We start from the raw sequence: 21506 nt of genomic DNA, 5'->3' as shown, positions 1-21506 counted from the left end.
TCACACCTAGAGGTTCCCAAGTTAAAAACATTCACTAGTTTGTGCCATCCAGCTTTGTCTCTAACCTCCTATCCCCTCTTTCCAAGTTCCCTCACATTCACTCAAGGCCCATCAAGTGTAGAACACACCTAAGGGTTCTCAAGTTAGAAGCATTCACTCATTTGTGTCATCTTGCTTTGCCTAACCCTTATCCCAACTTTCCAACTTCCCCCCCCATTCACTTAGAGGCCCATGGAGTGCAAGACACACCTAGGGAGTCTCCACTCACCTATGGTCTTAAGTTCCTATCCCTTTTCTCTTCACCTCATTCACACCAATGCCAACAAATCAAGCATGTTCAACCAAGGTGGAGAAGACACATCTCAAATGGATGGCCAATCATATCAATTGCCACTTCCAATCAACTCGCCACAAACCATGTTTCTCAAGCATTACTTGGATTGCACACTCCAATCATATCCACTGTACACCTAGTATCTCCCCACAATCTCCTTTAAGAAAGAACCCTTCTTATCAACACCAAGAACTTTTTCCATTCCACATTAGAACAAATTTCCTTACTTCATCAACGATCTCCATTAATAAAAATCCTAGTGGAGTTTGTCTTCTAACTACGTATTACCCGAAGTAAGCATGCATACTCATGTACTAATTTCACCATAACCTATATACTAATTGGTTTCTCAAGTGTGGGATGATATACCAAGCTTGCTTGGAGGTCATTCCATCTCCCAATCCAATAGCATGTCTTGTACACAAGAATAGGAGACTAGCATCTCTCTTTGAAGGTTCATGCACATGAGGTCTTCATTACAAAAACAAAAGTTTGTGGAGAATCTCGAGCCATCATCTCTACTTCAACAATGAGTATCCCACCTACATCCTACAAGCCATTTTCCCTTGACTATTCAAGTTCTAACCAACAAGAGGGGCCAATAGTCAAGTATACCACTAACAAAGACATGACCCTCTTAAGGTTTGTTATCGACCACAACCTATCAAAGAACCAAATGCATCCTTCATCTTCACCATCAACCATCACACCTTCAATGGATCACATCATGACTATCCCAAGCATTCACATCTACAATGCAAGGTATAACCTACCACCTTCAATGGTTTAGTACAACTAGCACTCATCTAAGAGAGGAGTAATGTTACCTTAAGAAATGGAGGATGCAAAGTCAAAGTTGAAAGTGCAAGAACTGATTTTGGAAAGAGAGAAATTTTGTGGGCTTCAATAATCAAAAACAAGGAATGAAAAATTTTGCATTCAAACTATGAGCTTTAATTCAAAACTAATGGAAATCCATAGAGTTTACACAATGATAACTTATACCAAAGCAAGGTAAGCATGATAAATTACAATGTAGGTAAATACCCAAACAACTGTGATATGCATGGAGTTTTAAGCATAAAAAATGTGGACATGTCCAAAGCTTTCAAAGCATTGTCATAGACCTGACATGAACACCACCAGTTTAAACTAGTCATTCCATATATACTAAGACCCAACTCACATATATCAGTTGTTTTTTATACTTGTTCCATTTAGAATGGCACCAACATCGTGGGGCCCAAACCTTACAATACATTTTGTCATAAGCCTCCCATAAAAAGTACAAGACCCATGTTGCAGAAACTCGTTGGTCTTGTTTATCCTATGGTTATATAACTAGATCCGACAACCATGGTAACATATACTAGTTGTTCTTGTTCATTGTTCCATACCTTCATGGAAAATAGCAAAGCCCAATTCTCTACCTAGCAAGTAATACCATTGTCTGAGACCAGAATGGACCATAAAACACACACCTGCAAATGCAGCATACATTTCCAATCTCCTTTTTATCCCCTACTTACAAAGAGGATACGGAAATCTTGATATTTGTCCCTTTGACCACTATAAGTTGAGAACATGTATGAATTGATAAATGATACAAAGAACCAAAAAAACAAACACCACATTTGTTCCAAAGAGTGTTTAGCTAAAATGTCTAACGTAACTGCAAGTAAAACATACTGCTTTTGAATTACTCCATATTTCTTCAGTACTAAAGAATGAAACTCATGTCCACTATACAAATTAAACCAATTGGATAACTGCTGTTGCATTACTGCATAATTTTTCAATACTACAGAATGAAGCTTGGTGTCCACTGTACAAAATTAAACCAGTCAGATAACAACAATCTAGCTCTATCTGGTCCAGTTTCAGACTAATGACAATCTAAGAGCTGGTCCGAGCAAAAAAGGACCTTGCATGCAAGCATCACACCACACAAGTGAGTTGCTTAGGAACATGTTCCAATCGTATTACATCCTCCAGAAAGAACCTCTAGCCACTATTCACATCTAAATCCCAATGCCCGGGGGAAGGACCAACATCCCACAAATCTTCAAAGAAATTTACACTAGATAATTCCGCACTACTGTACAAGCATGAGAATCATAGGTGCACTTTGAAGTAATGGATCCCAAAAGAATGTGTTACCCTGGCATGAAATAATCCATCTTTTCTACAGGTAGATTCAATACAGATGTCTCCACCTGAAAAATAACATCCAATCTTTATGCACATGACCTTGTTTGCATAATAAATACTGCTTAAATATTGAACACTGCACTCACCTCATCAAATGGAACAAAGACAAAAGGGGCAAGACCTCTTCTATGAGAAACCGCAGGGACATCAGGATCGTGTGTCTCATCATCTTGCCATCCCTCAGTTGCATCAAGTATATTTTCTCCATGACCACTTGCCTCAACATCCTGCACTCCACTCGTAACTAGTGATAGAAGATCCAACCGGTTGTTGGCACCTGCTATTGTTCCCCGTATTCTGCAGTCCCCAAGGATGATAGTCAGTAACCTCTGGCAGATCATCAGTCACAAATGAGACCATACACTCAATTTGTTCAACTACAATGGCAAGTTCACAAATATGCTAGTGATCACACAAGACTGACAGGTGTGTCCTCACTCAATTCTAAGAAATTTTAAGAGTCCCTTTCATTCATTTTTTTTTTTAAATCCCAGTACCTCATTCGAATCCTCAAAACAGTAGGCTTCAAACCTGGATACAATATAGCTGCTTCAATCTGAGGTACCGACAGAACTCATGTCAGGAGAGAACATACTATCACCACCACAGAAGCTATTGACTTTCAAAGTAGGCATGCATTTAAATGTCATTTCAAACCTGATCATAGTTGAGAACATAGCGACCTCCATAGACTGAGTCTGATTTAGATCCTCTACCTTGCAGGGACTTTGCCACTTCCCTCAGCTTATTGGGAGAAATCTGCAGAAACACTTTTGATAAGAAGCATACTCACAAGTCTCAAAGGAAAAGCTTTTGTCATCACAATGTAAAATATTCACATTCCAATTAGACTTACCTTGTAGAGAAATTTTCCAGTAGGATAAAATCGGATGTATCTATAATAGCAAACCTGTAGCCATCAATCAAGAAAATGTGTTACATATTCATGCCATGATAGAAATTCCTCCAATAGGATGATGTAGAAAATTTTCAACCAAGCTGTTGAGAGTTCAGATCTCCACAGATGAATATGTAGAGCACTCTGAAGGAGTCAAATCACTTATTGATAATTAATTGCCTCTGCACTAATGTAAGACTATAGATACTAGGTGAAACTGGTAACACCCAATTAAATACCAAGTTACCTGATTGTTAGCCCTTATTAACCCAGCCATACTTTCACATAAGGCACCTCGGTTGATTTTCTAATGCATTGCTACAATTCTAACATCTACATACCAAATGCACTGGGTTGGTGATTTTCCATTCAGCAACGCCTGCCCGTATATATGTGTTGCGACTAACGTACAATCCTACCAATACAGCATCATAATTCAGATATCTCTTTATGGTGAAATACACAAAAATGAATGAAATACACAAAAATGAAATTAAAAGTTTACAATTTTGTCCACTCAGACCTCAAGCTGGAAAAAAAGAATCATGAAACCATCTAAATCCTGAGCTAAACATTATTCTACATGGCCCCTGTCTAGCTTCAATTTGCACAGGGACAATAGAAAAGCTAGTTTGTTAAGGACACTTGGGAGTACAGATAGGGAATGTTGTAGGTATCACATTCTCAAGTCAAACAGAGGCTTTACATAAGAACCTTGAAATAAGAAGCCAAATAATGATTTTGTGACATAAGCACCAAAGAAAAAAGCGACATGCTACATCGAAGTAAATTAAATAATCAATCATTGACTGAGACTGCACATATTGGAACTCACATATGTAATGAAACAGATTTCTACAACTCCCCACAATGTCTCTTTCTTAACTTCACAAAATGTAAGAGCTAAAACACACACTCCTTTTAATTTTAAAACATTCAACAGTATAGTAGCCATATACCAACCATCAAATCGCAGGCGTGGCCTCATGATCCACATCTTCCGCCATGAGCCTCCATAGCATGATTGCACTAGATGGGTGTTCTGTTCCTCACCTGACATCTGGTAACGCATTCAAGCTTTCAATGTGAGAAACCCTTCATAGAAGACTATACATCATGATATACTTCGCTGCAGGGTTCCTTGTACTTTATATTTTTACCTTGGGAATTTTCTCCAAGGTGTTATTATAGAAGTTTCTCTTCTTTGAAAAAACGATGCGTCTATAGCTCATACAAAAAACAAGGTCAAATTGTAGTTTGTTAGAGAAGAAGTTTCAACAAAAAGTACCGTTCCGAACACAAGCATTACTGAACTGAGGAACTTCAGCACTAAATGAGAGGATAAAACTGAGAATTGAGGGATTGGCCAAATTAAGTGTCAGTCAGACTTGATTGTCTGCCTGCTTACTTTTGTAACATTCTCAAGTTTTCTCGTGGGACCACTTCAGTAAATTGCCTCTAAATAACTCTGCCCTAGAAATTCTTTCAATAGCATTATCTTGAAAATAAGAATCTAGGCATTCTTCATGCATCTAGTAGTTATGAGATTACAGGCTTTAAAGATATTAAGCTTGGTCACAGCTGATTGTACATATAGTGTCACCCCAGAAGCGCTGAAAGGCCACCATGCTCTCACCTCTCTTCAATTGATACTGCATATTAGCAATAAAGTCAAAGTCTTCCCATGGGCCAGGATCAGTAGATTGCCACTAAATAACCCTGTTCTTGAAGTTCGTTCATTAGCATAATGCTGAGAATAAGAATCTAGGCATTCATCATAAAGAATTAATTGTCCATAAAGTGTCACCCCAGAAGCCCTGAAAGGCCATCATGCTCTCACCTCCCTTCAATGGACAGTGCATATTAGCTATAAAATCAAACAAGCAGCTTGAGGTTTTAGATACCCACACGTCAGGTTTTATGAACACCATCAATTAGCATTGGGAGAACTTCAGAGCCTATTTCAGCAAGGAACCTTTACTTATGTGGGTGGTGCACTGTGACTTCCTTTCAATACAAAGTAGCTTGAAGTAAGATATTACACCAAGGAATCAAAGGTTGAGTCCAAATCAGAACTTATCCATCATAGCCTGTTCCAGAGGCTTTGGCATGTGGGCTGCACCTTTTCCAGGTATCTTCTTAGGTGTAGCAAATGTCCCTGGAATTTGCCTTGGAAAAGTTTGCTCCATGTATAGTGTTTTAATCTCTCCACATGCCTTAGGATTCTTGATTCAAAAAGAGCAAGGTCGTGCACCAACTAGATGTATCCTGTAATGATTTATGACCACTTGCATCTTTAAATCTTCAAAGCAGGTCTTCTTACAGAGAAGGATCTTAAACTATCAGATAAAAATGCATGTGTTCATGGTAGGGTTGATTTATGGTCTTTTCTCCTATCTTAAATTGTAGATATGGCAGTCCCCTCTCAGAGTCGAAGGATAATAGCCAAATGCTGCTGTGTAACCGAAGTCTTTGCTCTTCTTCCTGTTTCCTTCCTCAGGCATTGGCTCCCGTACATTGTAATTAGTATACCAAGAATCAGAGGATCTATCTTATATTACTCTCTCTTTTGTATGTATGACAACAACCATCATGTCTGAGAGATTTGGCCTCAGGTTGTTTAGGTGTTTAACATTGGTGTGAATTTCAACAAGCTTCTTGCACTTTGTATGTCCTTACCATCCTCAACTAGTTTTCGTTTGGCTAACCAATTGGCAATAGCCTACAGCAGCTTCTGAAGCTTTCTGAGCTCTGAATTGTGCTGAAATACTACAATGCAAACATCTTGTTTGGTTTAACTCTAATATCTCCATATTTCCTCTCATGCATTTTCTTTTGAGGCACATACAGATAGCTTATTATATGCTAACTAGCCCATCAAACTCAAGCTGGAAACACAATGCAAACATCTTGCCTGCCAAGTCTTGATACAGGCACTGCGCCACAGTAGAGGATTACGAATTGCATATCGCCATTTTCGGCATACGCAGCCTGCACGGCCTAATGAATATGGAGTCATTCGTGCAAATACCTGCAAGGACCAACCAAAAGTTCAGTATTAAGATACCACTTATGAATCACCCTACCATAGAATTCCTAAAAGGCAAGACTTCGCTCATCAACACAAATTCAGAAGCTATAAATCACGAAATGAAAACTAGGTTTTAAAAAACCAAACATGCCCTTAAGGCTTCAAAATATATCCATATGTTAGGCAGATTGTTCATTCTACACTGTGATGCTCCAACTGGTGCACATATGTTGCTAACAGTCCTTTCTTTTAATGCTTTTCACATTCTTTACTTTTCTGACTGGGCTAACTGCAGCCTTCAATGTCATATATGACACACATGGCCTCCAATAATATGTATTACACAGAACCAGCGTCCAAAAACATAATTTGCGAACAAAACTATTTCTAACCCAAAATCAGTTTTTATTGACCATAAATGATAGAATTTAGGGAAGAGTTCAAACTCGGTGAACATCCAATCAGTAACATGTCACCCAGATATTAATCTCCAGTTCATAGAGAAAACCAGATACTCAAAGGCAATTTAAAACTATTTCACAATATAGATCTAAGCTCTGACCAAGATGCACAAGAGGTTATCCAAAAGGAAGTATTTCAGGATCAACTTTTTCATACATGATTTCAGCACCTCCCAAGGTAATCTCAAACTGCTACCATTGCATCATGAGAAGGAATCCAAGGACAAGAGCAAAATTCCAGAGAGAGAGATACATCAAAAACTCCCAAAAAGGAAGCCTATAAGGAATCATTGAAAGGAAAACACAACCTTGTTGCTAGAGAGATGCTAATAAACTGTAGCTTCTAAGGACAATTTGCGCTTTCCTATCCTGAGTTCAATAATGATTTGCAGGACGTAGTCTGTAGCTGGTATGCTGCCAATTCTGAAGGAAACTACCTCATGACTTTGGAAAGAAATTGAAAAGTTTTTCCATGCCCTGTTCCTTCCAAAGGGTCTCAAAGATGATTTTGCAATGAGCAACTTTCTTTTTTTTTTTGAGAAAGGTTTGAAATTTGAAAGATGCATCAGAAGTGTACCCAGGGTTTGAACTCACACACCAATGTACACGCCCACACACTCAAACCACTTGAGCTACAACCCCATTGGCAACAATGAGAAACTTAGAGGAAATTAGATTTCATAAAAAGATTCAATAAAATTTTCTGAAGAAGACAAATTCAAGATAACTGTCCAAGAACAAGAAAAGATAACCATTTTTTATAAGCTAGCCAAAGAAACCCTTACTGCCTGAACTCCCTGCCCAACAAGTTAAAGAATATTCCAAAGAAGGCAACATGGTGTTAATGTGGTTTTTCGATGGACTGAAATCAGTGTCCCAAAAAGAAGAGTGTAAGGTTCCACCTATGATACCTGACTTTTTCAATCCAAGAAGACTTGGGATGTCTACCCAAGTAAGGTGAAGAAACAATTGTTGCTGTGGAAAAAGGGTGGTGGTTGTTGCAAATGCTGGATTAAGGAAGGTCAGAATTCATGTGAGAACCATGTGGCACAGCTTTCTTTCTGAACCCACATAATATTTTTATGTTTAGCTTCAGATGCCTTGGTCTGAACATTTCTCACAAGGCACAAAGTTTACATTCACTCAGTCTTGAAATACCATAATCTTAGATATTGGACTATGAAGGGATTATACTCATATGAATCACATTGAAATTTCAAACACAAAAAAAGTCGGTATGTTCATGCTTGCTCTTTGTCTGAAACAAAGAATAGAAAAAAGAGCAATTTCCACCTTTACCACAAGAGTAATAGTTTATTTTAAAAAGTTTGCACATTAGTTTATAGATAATCTATGATATGAATCCACTGCACCAAGAACTAGTAATAGGCTGTTGGCATAGTAAAGATGGGGTGGAGAGAAATAAAGGGGCAATTGTCAATAAACAAGAGATCAAGGGAGAAACAAATAAGATTAAGCATAACACAGAAAATCTACAAGAGCAAAAAAGCAAAAGAGACTCATCTCAATAGCTTGATTTTCAAATACACAAAGATTCTTTTATATCAGAGAGACCTCCACATGTCACAAAATGCAAAGCCACGTCCTTAAAAGGCATCACCATTGTGTTAGCATTAGAGTCATCCCCTGGACAGGCTGTGTTAGGGTTTCTGCACAGTTAGGGTTTGGTACAGCAGACATTACAGAGCCACGTCAGCAGCAGACAGAGTACAGTGCCACATCAGCAGCCAGCCATGTCAGCAGACTGCACAGGTGCCACGTGGCAGCCTGCAGTGCAGTCGGACAGTATTTGGCATAATTTTATTGCAGTCGGCTGCATTTAATGCAGCAGACCTGTTTATTTTATGCCTTTTATTTCTGCTTTATATAGCAGTCCTCCAGCACATTGTTGGTACATTATTCAGTGATTTCAGATTCTGATCTTGAGATCTGTTGGCTGAGACAGATTGTGCTCGGGCTGACGGAGATCGAGGTCATCAAGTTGGAGACATACGCAGATATTTCCTCTGTCCCCTTGTGTATTTCTGCACTCTTATATAGCATACTACACCGCAGATTTTCTGCGTTTACACTGTCTCCTTTTCTCTCTCTCTCTTCTCTCTGTGTTCACTCTCTCAATCTTTGTCCTACGCTTCCACATCGCTGCACTCTGACATGGTATCAGAGCAGCGAAGATGGACTGACTGAGGGCTGAACCTATCTAAAGAGGAGATTTCAGCGCAACACAAGGCTGCGTTTCCAGGATTTGAGGGCGGGCGGGGCTGCGCATCGGATCAAGGCTGAAGCGAGTGTGGGGTGCGGGAAAGGAGTCTAATCGGTGAATTTGCTGCAGGTTATTGCTGTTCGAAGGGAAGGAAGGCTGCGTTTGAGGCCTTCCATTGCAGATTTTACCTTTTCATCGCCTCAGGCGGGTGAAGAAGGTTTGGGCAGCGGAGGAATCAGCCCTAGAAGGCTGTGTTTTCACAGTCAGAGGGGGCTGCTTTTGCATTTGTGCAAGTATTGCAGGTTAACATGTCTACAGAGACTGATTTGGAGCTCCAAGCAATCATGGACAGGAAGGTGCCTGTCCTACCAGCTCTTCCATCAGATCAAAAGCTTGATGGTGACAATTACCGCATCTGGTGGGTGATGATGTTGGCCATTTTAGAGTCTTATGATTTGGCGGAACTGGTGATGGAGGAGATTAACAGGCGCTCGGTGAGGGATGAGTCCGAATTCTCTTCCAGTGCTCATGCGGAGTTGACCAAGGCCCAGTCTCATTGGGACAAACTGAATGCCAGGATTCGATCTTTTCTGTTTCTGTCTTGCACCACAACTGTGATAGCTCACATCGAGCACTTGACGATGGCTCGTGAGATATGGTTGGAGCTCGACCAGATATACAACCGGATGACCTTGATGAAGAGGGTTTCTTTGGAGGTGCAAATACAAACTTTGTCCGTGAATAAGTCTTTTTCGCTTCGGGAACACATCAACAAGCTTCGCAGCTTCAGATGCAGGTTCAAAATGCAGGGAAGCCTATTTCCTCCAAAGACATGGTGATCACTTTACTATCCCAGTTGCCGCCACGATTTGGTACTTTTTATTCCGCTCTTATTGCATAAGGGCGGGAGTCAGCTCTTCGGTAGGAAGAGTTGGTTCCTATGGTCTTGGACGAGGAGGAACAATTGAAGGGACAAAATGCTTCCAAATCGGAGGCATTGGTTGGTCAAGCCTCTCATAAGAAGGGAAAGGACCAAAAGAAGAAAAAGGAGAACAACAAATCCAAGAAGGACAAGGAGAAGGAATTGACTTGCCATATTTGTGGAAAGACCGGTCACTGGAAGAAGGATTACCCGGACAAAGACAAGAAGGATACCAAGAAGAAGGACACGAAGGACTCTGGAGCAGTGGCTGCACCCTCATCAGCTGCTTTTCTACACTTAGCAGTCATTGAGGACTCTACAGCGAAGACTTCTAATGTTGCGGTGACCGCTCCTTAGACTCGAGAGTGGATTGTGGACAATGGTGCCTCACGGCACATGACTCCTTCCGTTGGTGTTGCCCATTTGCGACCTTCACGTGGGCAGATTCTCATTGGAGACAGCTCTTCTGTGTCTATTGCTGCACGGGGTGAGATGCAGCTTATTCCAGATGGACGTGGTGGTACCCACACCTCTGAGGTGTTGCATGTGCCAGGATTGGGGTATCATTTACTTTCGGTTCATAAGATTTGTACTCTTGGCCTCTTGGTGGAGTTTGATAGTGACACTGTTCGAGTCCTTGATTGTGGATCGAGGAAGGTTCTCTCTGCAGGGTATGAGGAGAATGGCGTCTATAGATTGAAGTCTTCTTCGGCTCTTACTTCTCTTCTTCTTACTTCTCAGACACAGTCTGAGTTATGGCATGCTTGGTTTGGCCACCAGAACTACAAGTACCTTCGGAAGGCGTCGCGAGGGTCGTTTGTCCGAGGACTACCGGACATAGTGGTGAGCCATTAACCATGTGTCTCTTGCATTCGTGGGAAACTGCATCGGAATGCGATTCCCAATAAAGCTTCTAAGCGGTCTAATTCACCCATGGAGCTTGTATCTACGGATCTTTGTGGCCCGATGAGGACCGAGTCCTTGAAGGGGAGCTTGTACTTCATGTTGATCATAGATGACTACAGCAGGATGACTTGGGCCTATTTCTTGACTTTGAAGTCAGAGGCTTTCTCTCACTTCAAGGATTGGCTTCTCTTTGAGGAGAACCATTCTGCCCATTGACTGAAAACCTTACATTCAGACAAGGGAGGTGAATTTATGTCTAATGAGTTTGCTCATTTTTGTGCAGATAGGGGCATTCACCAGGAGTTTGCTAACACCAACACTTCCAAAGAGAATGGCGTTTTGGAGCAGAAGAACCAAAGTGTGATCGAGATGGCACGCACCATGATAGAGCACTGACAGACACCTCATTTTCTGTGGGCCGAGGCAGTGGCTACCGTAGTTCACATCCTCAATTGATCTCCCACCTTGGCCATTGACAGGATGACACCTTTTGAGGCTTACTTCGGAACTAAGCCTGATGTCTCTTATTTCAGGATCTTTGGGTGTGATGCTTATGTGCACATTCCGAAGACGCAGCGTGATAAGTTCGAGGCGGCTTCCCGACGACATGTTTTTGTTGGCTATAGCCCCCAGTCCCAAGGTTATCGTTTATTTGATCCCGTTAAGTGGGATGTCAACACGAGCTGAGATGTGTGGTTCGTGGAAGTTCCGGCCACATAGGAGGGTAAGAAGCACCCCATCCTTGAAGATCCAGGGGAGAGTTGGACTCCCGAGACAGTTCCTTTCGAGCCAGAGCCTCTTGATGGAGATTCATCTTCTAATTCAGAGTATTCTCTTCCACTGGCCACCCCCAAGGAGCTTCCGTCGGTGGATGTTCCTAAGTCTTCAGCACATGGAGAGCAACGGGGAGAGGTTCGTTCTCCTCGTTGGGCCCGTGACACTCCAAGATTCAAGGATTGAGGGGGTCCCTGAGGAGTGGGAACCGCATGATGGACCTCAGAGGTCACGGAGGAACCAGGCACATTCTTCGGAGCTTGTCTGCTCCAACTATTGTTTGCAGACCCGTATTATGCAGGATCGAGAGCCCACTTCAATGAAGGAGGCTTCGTAGTCTAATCATTGGCGGAAGGCCATGGAAGCCGAGTTGGAGGCTATTGAGAGGAATGGCACTTGGTCTCTTGTGCCTCGTCCCTATCACAAGAAGGTGATTGGTGTCAAGTGGATCTTCAAGACCAAGTACCTTAGCGATGGTTCTTTGGACAAGCACAAGGCTCGCCTTGTTGCTAAAGGTTTTGCTCAGCGCCTAGGCATTGATTTCCATGATACTTTTGCCCCCACTACTCGTATGGCGACTATTCGAGTTGTTCTTGCCTTGGCTGGCCATAGGAGATGGCCTGTTTATCAGTTGGATGTGAAGTCGGCCTTTCTTAATGGTGACTTGCAGGAGGAGATCTATGTTGAGTAGCCTCCTGGCTTTGGGTCCTCAGATGGGAAAGTTTACAGGTTGAAGAAGGCCCTGTATGGCCTCAAGCAAGCTCCGCGTGCATGGAACGAGAAGATTGACTCGTTTCTTCAGTCGAAGTTGGGATATCGCGATCCAAGGCCGATCCACAACTTTATGTGCACATTTCCACAGTTGGTCGTGTGTTGTTTGTGTTATATGTTGATGATTTGATTTTGACAAGGGATCATGCATAGAAGGTCCGAGAGACCAAGACTGCTTTACATCAGGCATTCGAGATGACGGATTTGGGGCTTCTTCATTTCTTCTTGGGTCACGAGATTTATCAGTCTCCGAGGGGGATTTTCATCTCTCAGCAGAGGTACATTCAGGAGCTCTTGGTGACTTTTGAGATGGAGACTTGTCGGCCCATTACTACTCCTATGGAACCGAATTTGAAGGCCACTTCACACTCAAATTCTCCCATGATGGATGCTTCACGCTACCGTCAATTGATTGGATCCTTGATTTGGCTTCTCAACACTAGTGTTGACCTTTGTTTTGCTATGGGTCTTTTGGCGGGGTTCATGATGGAACCCAAATAGGTGCATTGGCAAGCTGCCCTGAGGATTCTTCGGTATTTGAGGGGGACTTCTGACTTAGGGATTTCTTATCCCGTAGGTACAGATGCTTCAAATCTGGTTCTTGCAGGTTGGAGTGACTCGGATTGGGCTGGCGATGTGGACCACCGACGGTCTACTACAAGCTATTGTTTTATATTGGGTACAAGTGTTATCTCTTGGAGTAGCAAGAAGTAGCCCACGGTCGCCCTTTCTTCTACTAAGGCGGAGTATCAGGCTACGTCTTCCACCACATGTGAGGTTGTGTGGCTTCGGAGATTGTTGGAGGAGCTTGGCTGTCCCCAGACTCATCCTACTCTTCTGAGGTGCGACAATGAGAGTTGCATTGCCTTGGTACGAAATCCAGTATTCCATGCTCGGACGGAGCACATTGAGATCCAATATCACTTCATTCGGGAGAAGCTTCTGGATGGGACCATTGATGTGGAGTATTGCAAGACGGAGGATAATCTTGCAGATTTGTTTACGAAGGCGCTTTCTCAGGCTCTTCTTCGACAGCATTCCAGATCCGTCAGTCTAATGCCTCGTCCAGGATCTAAGAGGGGATGTTAGCATTAGAGTCGTCCCCTGGACAAGCTATGTTAGGGTTTCTGCACAGTTAGGGTTTGGTACAACAGACAGATTACAAAGCCACATCAGCAGTAGACAGAGTACAATGCCACATCAACAGACTGTGCAGGTGCCACGTGGCAGCCTGTAGTGCAATCGGTCAGTATTTGGCATTATTTAATTGCAGTCAACTGCATTTAATGCAGCCGACCTATTTATTTTACGCCTTTTATTTCTGCTTTATATAGCAGTCCTCCAGCATATTGTTGGTACATTATTCAGTGATTTCAAATTCTGATCTTGAGATCTGTTGGCTGAGACAGATTGTGCTCGGGCTGACGGAGATCAAGGTCATCAAGTCGAAGACATACGCAGATATTTCCTCTGTCCCCTTGTGTATTTCTGCACTCTTATATAGCATACTACACTGCAGATTTTCTGCGTTTACACTATCTCCTTTTCTCTCTCTCGCCTCTCTGTGTTCACTCTCTCTGTCTTTGTCCTATGCTTCCGCATTGCTGCACTCTGACACATTGAGAGCACCTATTTGCAAATACCCTATAAAGGTTGTTCCCACTTAGGCCTGAGTGGGCTTCTTACTCGTACTGTGGAAGCCTTCACTCTCGCGCTACATTGCCATTGGCCCTCTTCATCACCACTTCTTGATCATTCATTGGAATGTGGACCTCAAAAGTGCATTCTATTAGCCTTCTTGTTCGCATATGGTATCAAATCCTCACATAGTATATCAAACCATTGTACTCACGCTTGAGATGCCATGAGCATTTGGGCTCTCAACCTCCACCCATTAGCCCTCTTGTTCATGCACAATGTCATTCTCACACTTCCCATGTTTAGGAAAAATTGACATGATTGGTTGTTCTATCCAAGTTCATAAAAGTATTTACTTTCAAAGTCAAGATGGATCTTTCCAAGTTTAGGAAGTGAGGACTTTAAAGTTACATGATCAAGGTTTAATTCGAAGTGAGGATATTTCAAATAGAAACTCAAGGTTTAACTAACCTATTAATTTACCTTCCATTTGCCTTGTTTTCAATTCACTGATCAACTTTGATTTTTTACAATACTCGATTTTTACTCATAGAGTGGATTTCATAGGTACTACATTAGTGCTCAAACAAAAGACAGCACTAGTTTGAAAAGACTACCCAAAGACAATTGTTGCTTACTTTGGGTATCGGTAGCAATAACAGTGGAGGTGTTCTTCAGTGTTGAAAGTTTGATGACTTCTTCTAGCCTTGGAGCTCAAGAGTTCACTCTTTTCAAGAGGGGAAGTGTGTCATGTAAACTCTAGGAACAACCAAGCAAGAAGAACAAGCTAGGCTTGTATCCACTATAAGCATAATGATTTTTAGTGAATACATTTTCCCAAGGTTCTAAACAAGGATGAGGGTACCATACCTCTAGAGTCAAAAAAATTTAAGCACTCTCTCAAAAGCACATCCAAAACAGTCAATAGCTCAAGCATGGGAGCCTCAAGGAGCTCTAGTGCCACATGAGCCAAGTGTTAGCCAATTCATGCACATATTTAAAGGCAATGATGCTCTAGCTTCTGGCTCAATGGGAAGCGAACAAGTCTTCGAGTTCTTACTGAATCTCGAGATTGTCATGCATGGATCCAAAGGGAGGCAATCAAATCTTCGTGCTCTTTCCACGACTACCATGGTTGAAGTGGCAAGTGTGCTTGCACCCAAGATATGGTTCTCTTTGGTCGGTTAGAATGAAGATTTGTTGAGTTTTCTTATGTTTGCCATTGTTTGTAGGTCTTCTCAATTCTCAAAGTCGAGTCGGGTCTTGACCAAAACAATCTTGGAAAGCAATGATTTTTGCCAGTCACAAGCAACCCACAAGTCTTCCATCCCCATTAACCTCATTGAGAGGGAGATGGCAAGACATTTGGGTCTTTTGACAATATTAACTGCAGATTTGCACATTTACAACTTATTGCTTAGTTTAAGATAGTAAATAATTGGTCACAAGCATTCTATCATCACTGATATGCATCCCTGATCTTGAAGCATTGGCATTCCCTTTAAAGAACAGAATTAAACTAAAAATGCCTATTTGTGCCAAGAGATCAAAATGTGTTTGCTATTATTTGCAGGTTTTCCAAGTCCTTGAAGTAGATTCGATCCATGGTTTAAGCCATTCGAGCAACCCATTGTCACCCAGTTCACCTAGTTTTAGGGAAGATTGGCAAAGCACTTGGGTCTATGAAAGCACCTTATCATAAATATTAACTGCACTGTTGTACTCTTCAACCATATTGTTTGCTTTAGAATAGTAACTAACTATCCGCATGCATTCAATCAACATCGATATGCATCCCTAATCTAGCAGCATTAGCACTCCCTAAGACAAAAAGACTTTTAAAAATGTCTGCAAAAAGGGGTAAACAAAATATCTCGATATTGCAAACCCCCAATTTTACCCAACAAAAGAAAAAACTGCACTTATTTTCAGAAGTCAAATATGTCTGTATTGCCTTGTAATGGTGCAGAATGATCTCAAATTTAAGATACGAATAAATAGAACTAACCTCAAAAAGAAGCTCATCTGGAAGAACTTGGTGTATGAGGGCTGGATCAACAGGCGGATTACTGCTCACACTCCCAAAAGGTGGGACTGGTCGAACTCTAGTCCCATAGAGGCCTGCCACAACAGTCCAACACTCTTCAAAGAGGACAACATTCACCTACACAGCCAGAACACTTGAACCCTCAAAAATTGGCAAGAAAAAATAGAATGCAATAATAGATTACTTAGCCAAGGTCGTTGGGTTTGTAGATACTGAATACTGGACGGGAGAACTGTGCTTCCTGGCATTAGCAGATGCCTAGTATAAAAGTGTCCACTTAGATCCTGAGACCTTCAACAGCAAGGATGCACACACAAAATGATACATTAGCTATACTTCACAATAACTTGCTTGAATGGCCTAAAAATAGTGATATCGGCTACACTTTACAAGCTCTCAGCAGCTATCTACTGTGTGGCCTTACCTCCCTACAAAAGCACAACATTCTATGCCATATCATGTGCAGAGAAGATTATGTGCTGGTGCCAATTTATGCCGAATGGCCTATATGCTAAAGCAATGTGCAACACAACAAAAGAGTCAGTGCACCTCAAACACCCAACTCTGCATAATTGGCAGCAATGACAGTCAAGATAAGCAAAACTACATGTCTCATCCTGCCTCTAAAATTTCAAATCTTGTTTGAACCGACCACCTAACAAAAGAATACAAACCAAGTATTTCTTCAAGAAACAAGCTCTCTTGTTATTATGTTGGTCAATTTTGAATCGCAGATTAAGCATCCTTCCTACATAAATTTGCAAACATGGCCTGTGTGGTGGCTTTGCATTCCCCCTCCATGGCTGCTATCCTCCATTCCCCCCCCAAACCAACTTGAGAGGCTTGTACATACGAGTGATCTTTTATTTCCAGACAGCTCCAGCTAGGGTGTTGACCACATGTGCTTCTTTGTCAAATTCTTCTGAGCAATATAACTAGCCACGCCTTTTTTCAGAAAGGCAAAACAGAATTGCAAAACACACTTGTTTGTTTCAGCTATGCCTAATAATTCCCTCAGTCAATCGCAAGCTGCTGAGGGAGATACCTTTAACGGAGTGAAAAATGATTCTGCCAGGGGAGTGCACACTGAATTTAACTGAAAAGCATTGCTCCAAACGCGTGTTTATGCGTTAGATATGCTGATACAGAGGGCATGAAAATACCTATAAGGCCCGCTTCAATATGAGAGGAGTCCTGCGACTGGCTCAGGGTTACACAGAGAAACGATATAGGCAAGATTCGATGGCATGGTGGATGGATTGATTTACTGATGCAGGCTAGGTCTCTCGCTGTCTCTCCCCCCGGTCAAATGGCAAGCCGAGCAAAACCAGTCGGTGAGCATGCGGCGTCAGAAACCAAAATCAAACTAAAATCGGAATTTGTAATAGTCGGAAATTCTTTGGACCACTCTGCTATTAAATTCGTATTGAAACTCCAAAATTATTGGCTGGTGAAGATGCAAATAACAATGGGAAATGAAAATTTGTCAATGTTGGAATGGAGAACGCGAGAGGGGGCAGAGGGGGGGAATGTTACGAATCTTCATGGGATTTCAACTTATAACCTATCATGTGGCACAAAAATGGCACAATGGAAAGGCACGCAAGATATATTAATAAGGAATCCTTTGTATTCACGATAGAGAAACACATTTCAGGACTTCATCCTCGTGACGTCACATATATGAGGGTTCACCACTGAGTATAGGGAATCACATGTAAAGTGGAAACCAAGCGAGGCTCAAAGTCACTACTATTCCCTATATAGGTGTTTATGGCTCCAATGCCATGGTATAGCTACAAAGCCCATACCCTTATAGGGAATTGGAGGGATAGGTATTAGATTGAAACAAGACGAGGAGTATAAAATTGAAACTAGGTACTCCATACCTAGATTCTCCCCGTGCTTTATGCCATTGTAATACAATTAGGGCACTTCGTGTCTTAAGCCAAGCTCCATGTCATAAGAGGATTCACACAAAGGGATCATATTTTGGTTCTATGACTCGCATACGAAATTATGCCATATGTCCTCTAGTCATTACATTGTTTCAATTATGTATATTACATGTTTTGTAGTTGTATCTATTATATTACATCTCTTACTATTATTATTAGAACGTTTCACACATGACGCATGGCATGTATGTACGAAACCTTCTACCCTCTGCCAAAACACGTGTCTTTCTTTCTCTCTTCCTTCTTGCCCCTCTCTCTCTCTCTCTCTCTCCCCACATGTAAATCATAATTCTCATAGAGTACAAAGCCTATTACTAGAGTGATTTTGATGTGCAAACTATATACTACTTAAAGAGACGATATTGATCTCCAACTATCATCCCACACTACAACTAACACAATACTTCCATGAACCCTATTACTTAAATTTAGTATTTTGTCTTTCTATGGACATAAAGATCTATGTTTTCATTATCTTAATATCTCAAGTAAAACCTAGTCAATACCCTCTTTATGTGTCTCTTAGTCTGCACATGCACTATATACATGGCTTCACACACTTGCAATTACTTTGTGAGGAGGGAAAGGGGATGAGGATTACCTATCATCAGCACATTAGCAGCATTAGTTTTGTAGTAACCATCATTTGCAACCACAATTTCACAAATCTATTGCCATCAACTAACTCATCGCTACAAGTATCGTGATTACTAGATGTGCATCTCTATCATGCACATTTGTTGCATCACTTATTGATATATATAAAATTTGTTCCAAATGTGCCTTGTTATCACCAACACCCTCCATCAACCAACAGTCAACAATACCTCCTACACATCATTAACAATGGATGTTGCTACTGAGAGGATTTTCCACCCTAGAATACACACCAATCCTCAATATAGAGCTAGAGTTTATTTTTTGAAAAGTCACCTCAAATGGGGTCAAACATATGATAGAAAGGGATTGCATTGTGTATTATCTATCTCGATTCTTTGGCATTGTTATTGCTCCTATACTGTGCATCAATTCCCTCTTTTTGCATCTTTATTTGGTGGATTTATGATCGATTTACACCTTTTTTCCAAAGAGCATCAACATTTGCTTCACACATGTGGCATGAAAGCTACTTTTTGCAACCATATTATCTTGGGTCTAGGAGCACATATGTACACATATACTTGCATGTTTGCACGTGTGGACAAATACACATTCACACACTCTCTCTACATCTATCTCAAATACATTACCATACACACAATAACAAAATCATTGCTGACATGGATGATCTTATGGACTACTTTACAGAAACTAAAGTCCAAATTACACAAAGTCAAGCTTTAGTAGGCACATAATAAAATATCATTCTTACATTGGTAGAATGAAATGAAGCAATCAATGATGAGCAATACATTGGATAGTTTGCACCATTGGGGGCACAATTTATTAGTGTTTGCCACAACCACAAATTCATCTTCTTTGTGGCCATGAGCATGGGGCATCATCCACACATACAACATCACATGGCACACAATTATGGTAATTGTGGCATATGTAATAGCTTCCTCCCTCTAGTTCCGACACAAGCTGCTTCTTGTCAATATGATTCACCTTTTGTTATTTATCCAACTCCAATCAAGTCTTATAATTACAATGATTGTGCACAAACATACAGCATACTTAGCCTATGTGTTAACAATAGGTATGATTATAATGTCAATGGTGCAAAGTTAATGCAAAATATTGAATAGCTAGCACCATTGCAACCTAATCTTGTTCTAGTTTACTAAAAGCGCAAGGCACACCATGATTTAATTTAAGAGTGCCGAGCTCCCACCCATGCAAATTGTAAAGGTAGATGGGTAGTAGGAAGAAAGCTAGGAAGATAGGAGGACAATGAAAAAAAGGGCCTAGGCTATGACCGGCTATGTAAAAAGGGGATGACCACCCAAATGGGATTGAGGGCTTTGTATATAAAGTTCAAAAGATGAATGAGAGCTCATTCTTGAGTGTGTGGCAAAAAGCTTCTTCTTCTTCTTCTCTTCTCTTATCTTCTTGTGAGAGCTTGAGTGAGGGAGTGAGTGTGTGAGAGCAAGGGATCGAGGAGAAGAAGCTCCCCATCTCCTCCCTTCATCTTCTTCTCTTCACTTCTCTTCTCTTGTCTCGCGCGGTCATGGAGGATGGAGCTTGATGGAGAGGGATTGAGGTTGCTTGAGCTTGCCTCAAGGATCGTGGAGCTACCAGCGTGCAAGACAGAGGAAGGTACTTGATTGAGAATCAAGGTAAGCTCACTACACCCCACGGGTAGGGATAGCATGTCGACTATATGAGAGGTAGCCATGGCCGCTTGGCTTGAAACGCTTGACCAATAAGCAGTCCGTAGGTCTTGGGGGTGAGCTAGAGAGCTCCCTACATTTTGGTTCCATTGCCGAGACAGATGAATTTGAGCCTTAAGCGCCGCGCGCTTCAAATCAAGCATGGAAGAAGGGTTTCATCCCTGAACCAGTGCTTGAGGTAGATAGGAGATTTAGGCATTTTAATTTGCAAAACAAGTAAGTATTTTGGATTTTCGATGTGTAGCAGCCCAAGCATTGTCTTGTGATTTTCATTTGCATTAAGGTAGGATAGGACCAAGAGTTTGTGAGAAAACAATGGTTTTTGCTACTATAAACATGGCACAACCAGGAAAAGAGCTGGGGAAAGATGGGCTTCCAAGCCTAAGGACAAAGGAGGGTGAGTTGGGAGGTAAGGACTGAGTAAGGCAGGTCCCTAAAACCCCAAGGATAGGGGGGAAAGAGCTCATTTCTGCACACTGAGAGTGAAAGAGAGAGCTTGAGAGAGAGAGAGAGAGAGAGAGAGAGAGTTGCAGGTCATAGAGAGATCACACTCATTGATTTGGAGTTTTTCGGCCATACCAGGTAGATACAAACCTTCCTGGCTATGGGTGTCTACAACCGTTGCGTGGAGAAATCGATCGAAATGCATCACGTTGTGCCATTGAGTCGTAGTCGGTGGACCAACGTGTCTTGGTTCGATTCCCAAGGGCGAGAAGTTGGACCGTCTGACTAGAAGAATCAAACCATCCGACTGCTAGGAGACCACTAGACTGTCCAGTCGGACACACTTGAAAGTCAGACCAACCCCTTTTGTCTAGTCGGATGATCCGTCGATCGGACAACCAACCATCCAATCAAACAACCTTCTCCAATCAGACTGCCCATCTATTCGGACACCCCATTTGTCCAATTGGGCAATCGTCTGATCAGATCCATGTCAATTGGACACGGACCTAGCATAGCAATCGAACCCAGTAGGAATAGAACCAAGTTGT

At 41.7% G+C, this 21506-nt stretch overlaps 1 protein-coding gene across 2 annotated transcripts; it reads right to left on the bottom strand.

Moving 5' to 3' along the window:
* Window positions 1–2095: 2095 nt before the first annotated feature.
* Window positions 2096–17653, bottom strand: FBP7 (F-box protein 7). 2 transcript variants are annotated; one of them, XM_087696975.1, is made up of 11 exons: window positions 17381–17653; window positions 16402–16501; window positions 16179–16291; window positions 6358–6474; window positions 4407–4503; window positions 3785–3858; window positions 3402–3455; window positions 3203–3304; window positions 3043–3101; window positions 2632–2842; window positions 2096–2550 (listed from the first exon to the last, which is right to left on the bottom strand). In XM_087696975.1, exons 2-11 carry the CDS (start codon window positions 16463–16465, stop codon window positions 2491–2493), a joined length of 951 nt encoding a protein of 316 aa, XP_087553101.1. In that variant the 5' UTR covers window positions 16466–16501; window positions 17381–17653; the 3' UTR covers window positions 2096–2490. The 2 variants fall into 2 exon arrangements, with proteins under 2 accessions (XP_087553101.1, XP_087553100.1); XM_087696974.1 differs by having other exon boundaries at window positions 16402–16508; window positions 17381–17649.
* Window positions 17654–21506: the final 3853 nt, after the last annotated feature.

This window comes from Lygodium microphyllum, chromosome 17, assembly GCF_053477565.2.
Source record: "Lygodium microphyllum isolate KBCC chromosome 17, Lygodium_microphyllum_v1.1.10, whole genome shotgun sequence".
Taxonomy (NCBI): Eukaryota; Viridiplantae; Streptophyta; class Polypodiopsida; order Schizaeales; family Lygodiaceae; genus Lygodium; species Lygodium microphyllum.
Note: the sequence above shows the minus strand (reverse complement) of the source record. Positions and strands in the feature narration are given on the sequence as shown.

What these genes read in the sequence shown, in the direction of transcription:
- FBP7 (XM_087696975.1), bottom strand. Translation starts at nt 16,465, where the DNA reads ATGCCAGGAAGCACAGTTCTCCCGTCCAGTATTCAGTATCTACAAACC. An exon ending in TCACCAACCCAGTGCATTTG is followed by an intron (nt 3,456 to 3,784) that starts GTATGTAGATGT and finishes TGATGGCTACAG; the next exon opens with GTTTGCTATTATAGATACAT. An exon ending in TCTTTGTTCCATTTGATGAG is followed by an intron (nt 2,551 to 2,631) that starts GTGAGTGCAGTG and finishes GTTATTTTTCAG; the next exon opens with GTGGAGACATCTGTATTGAA.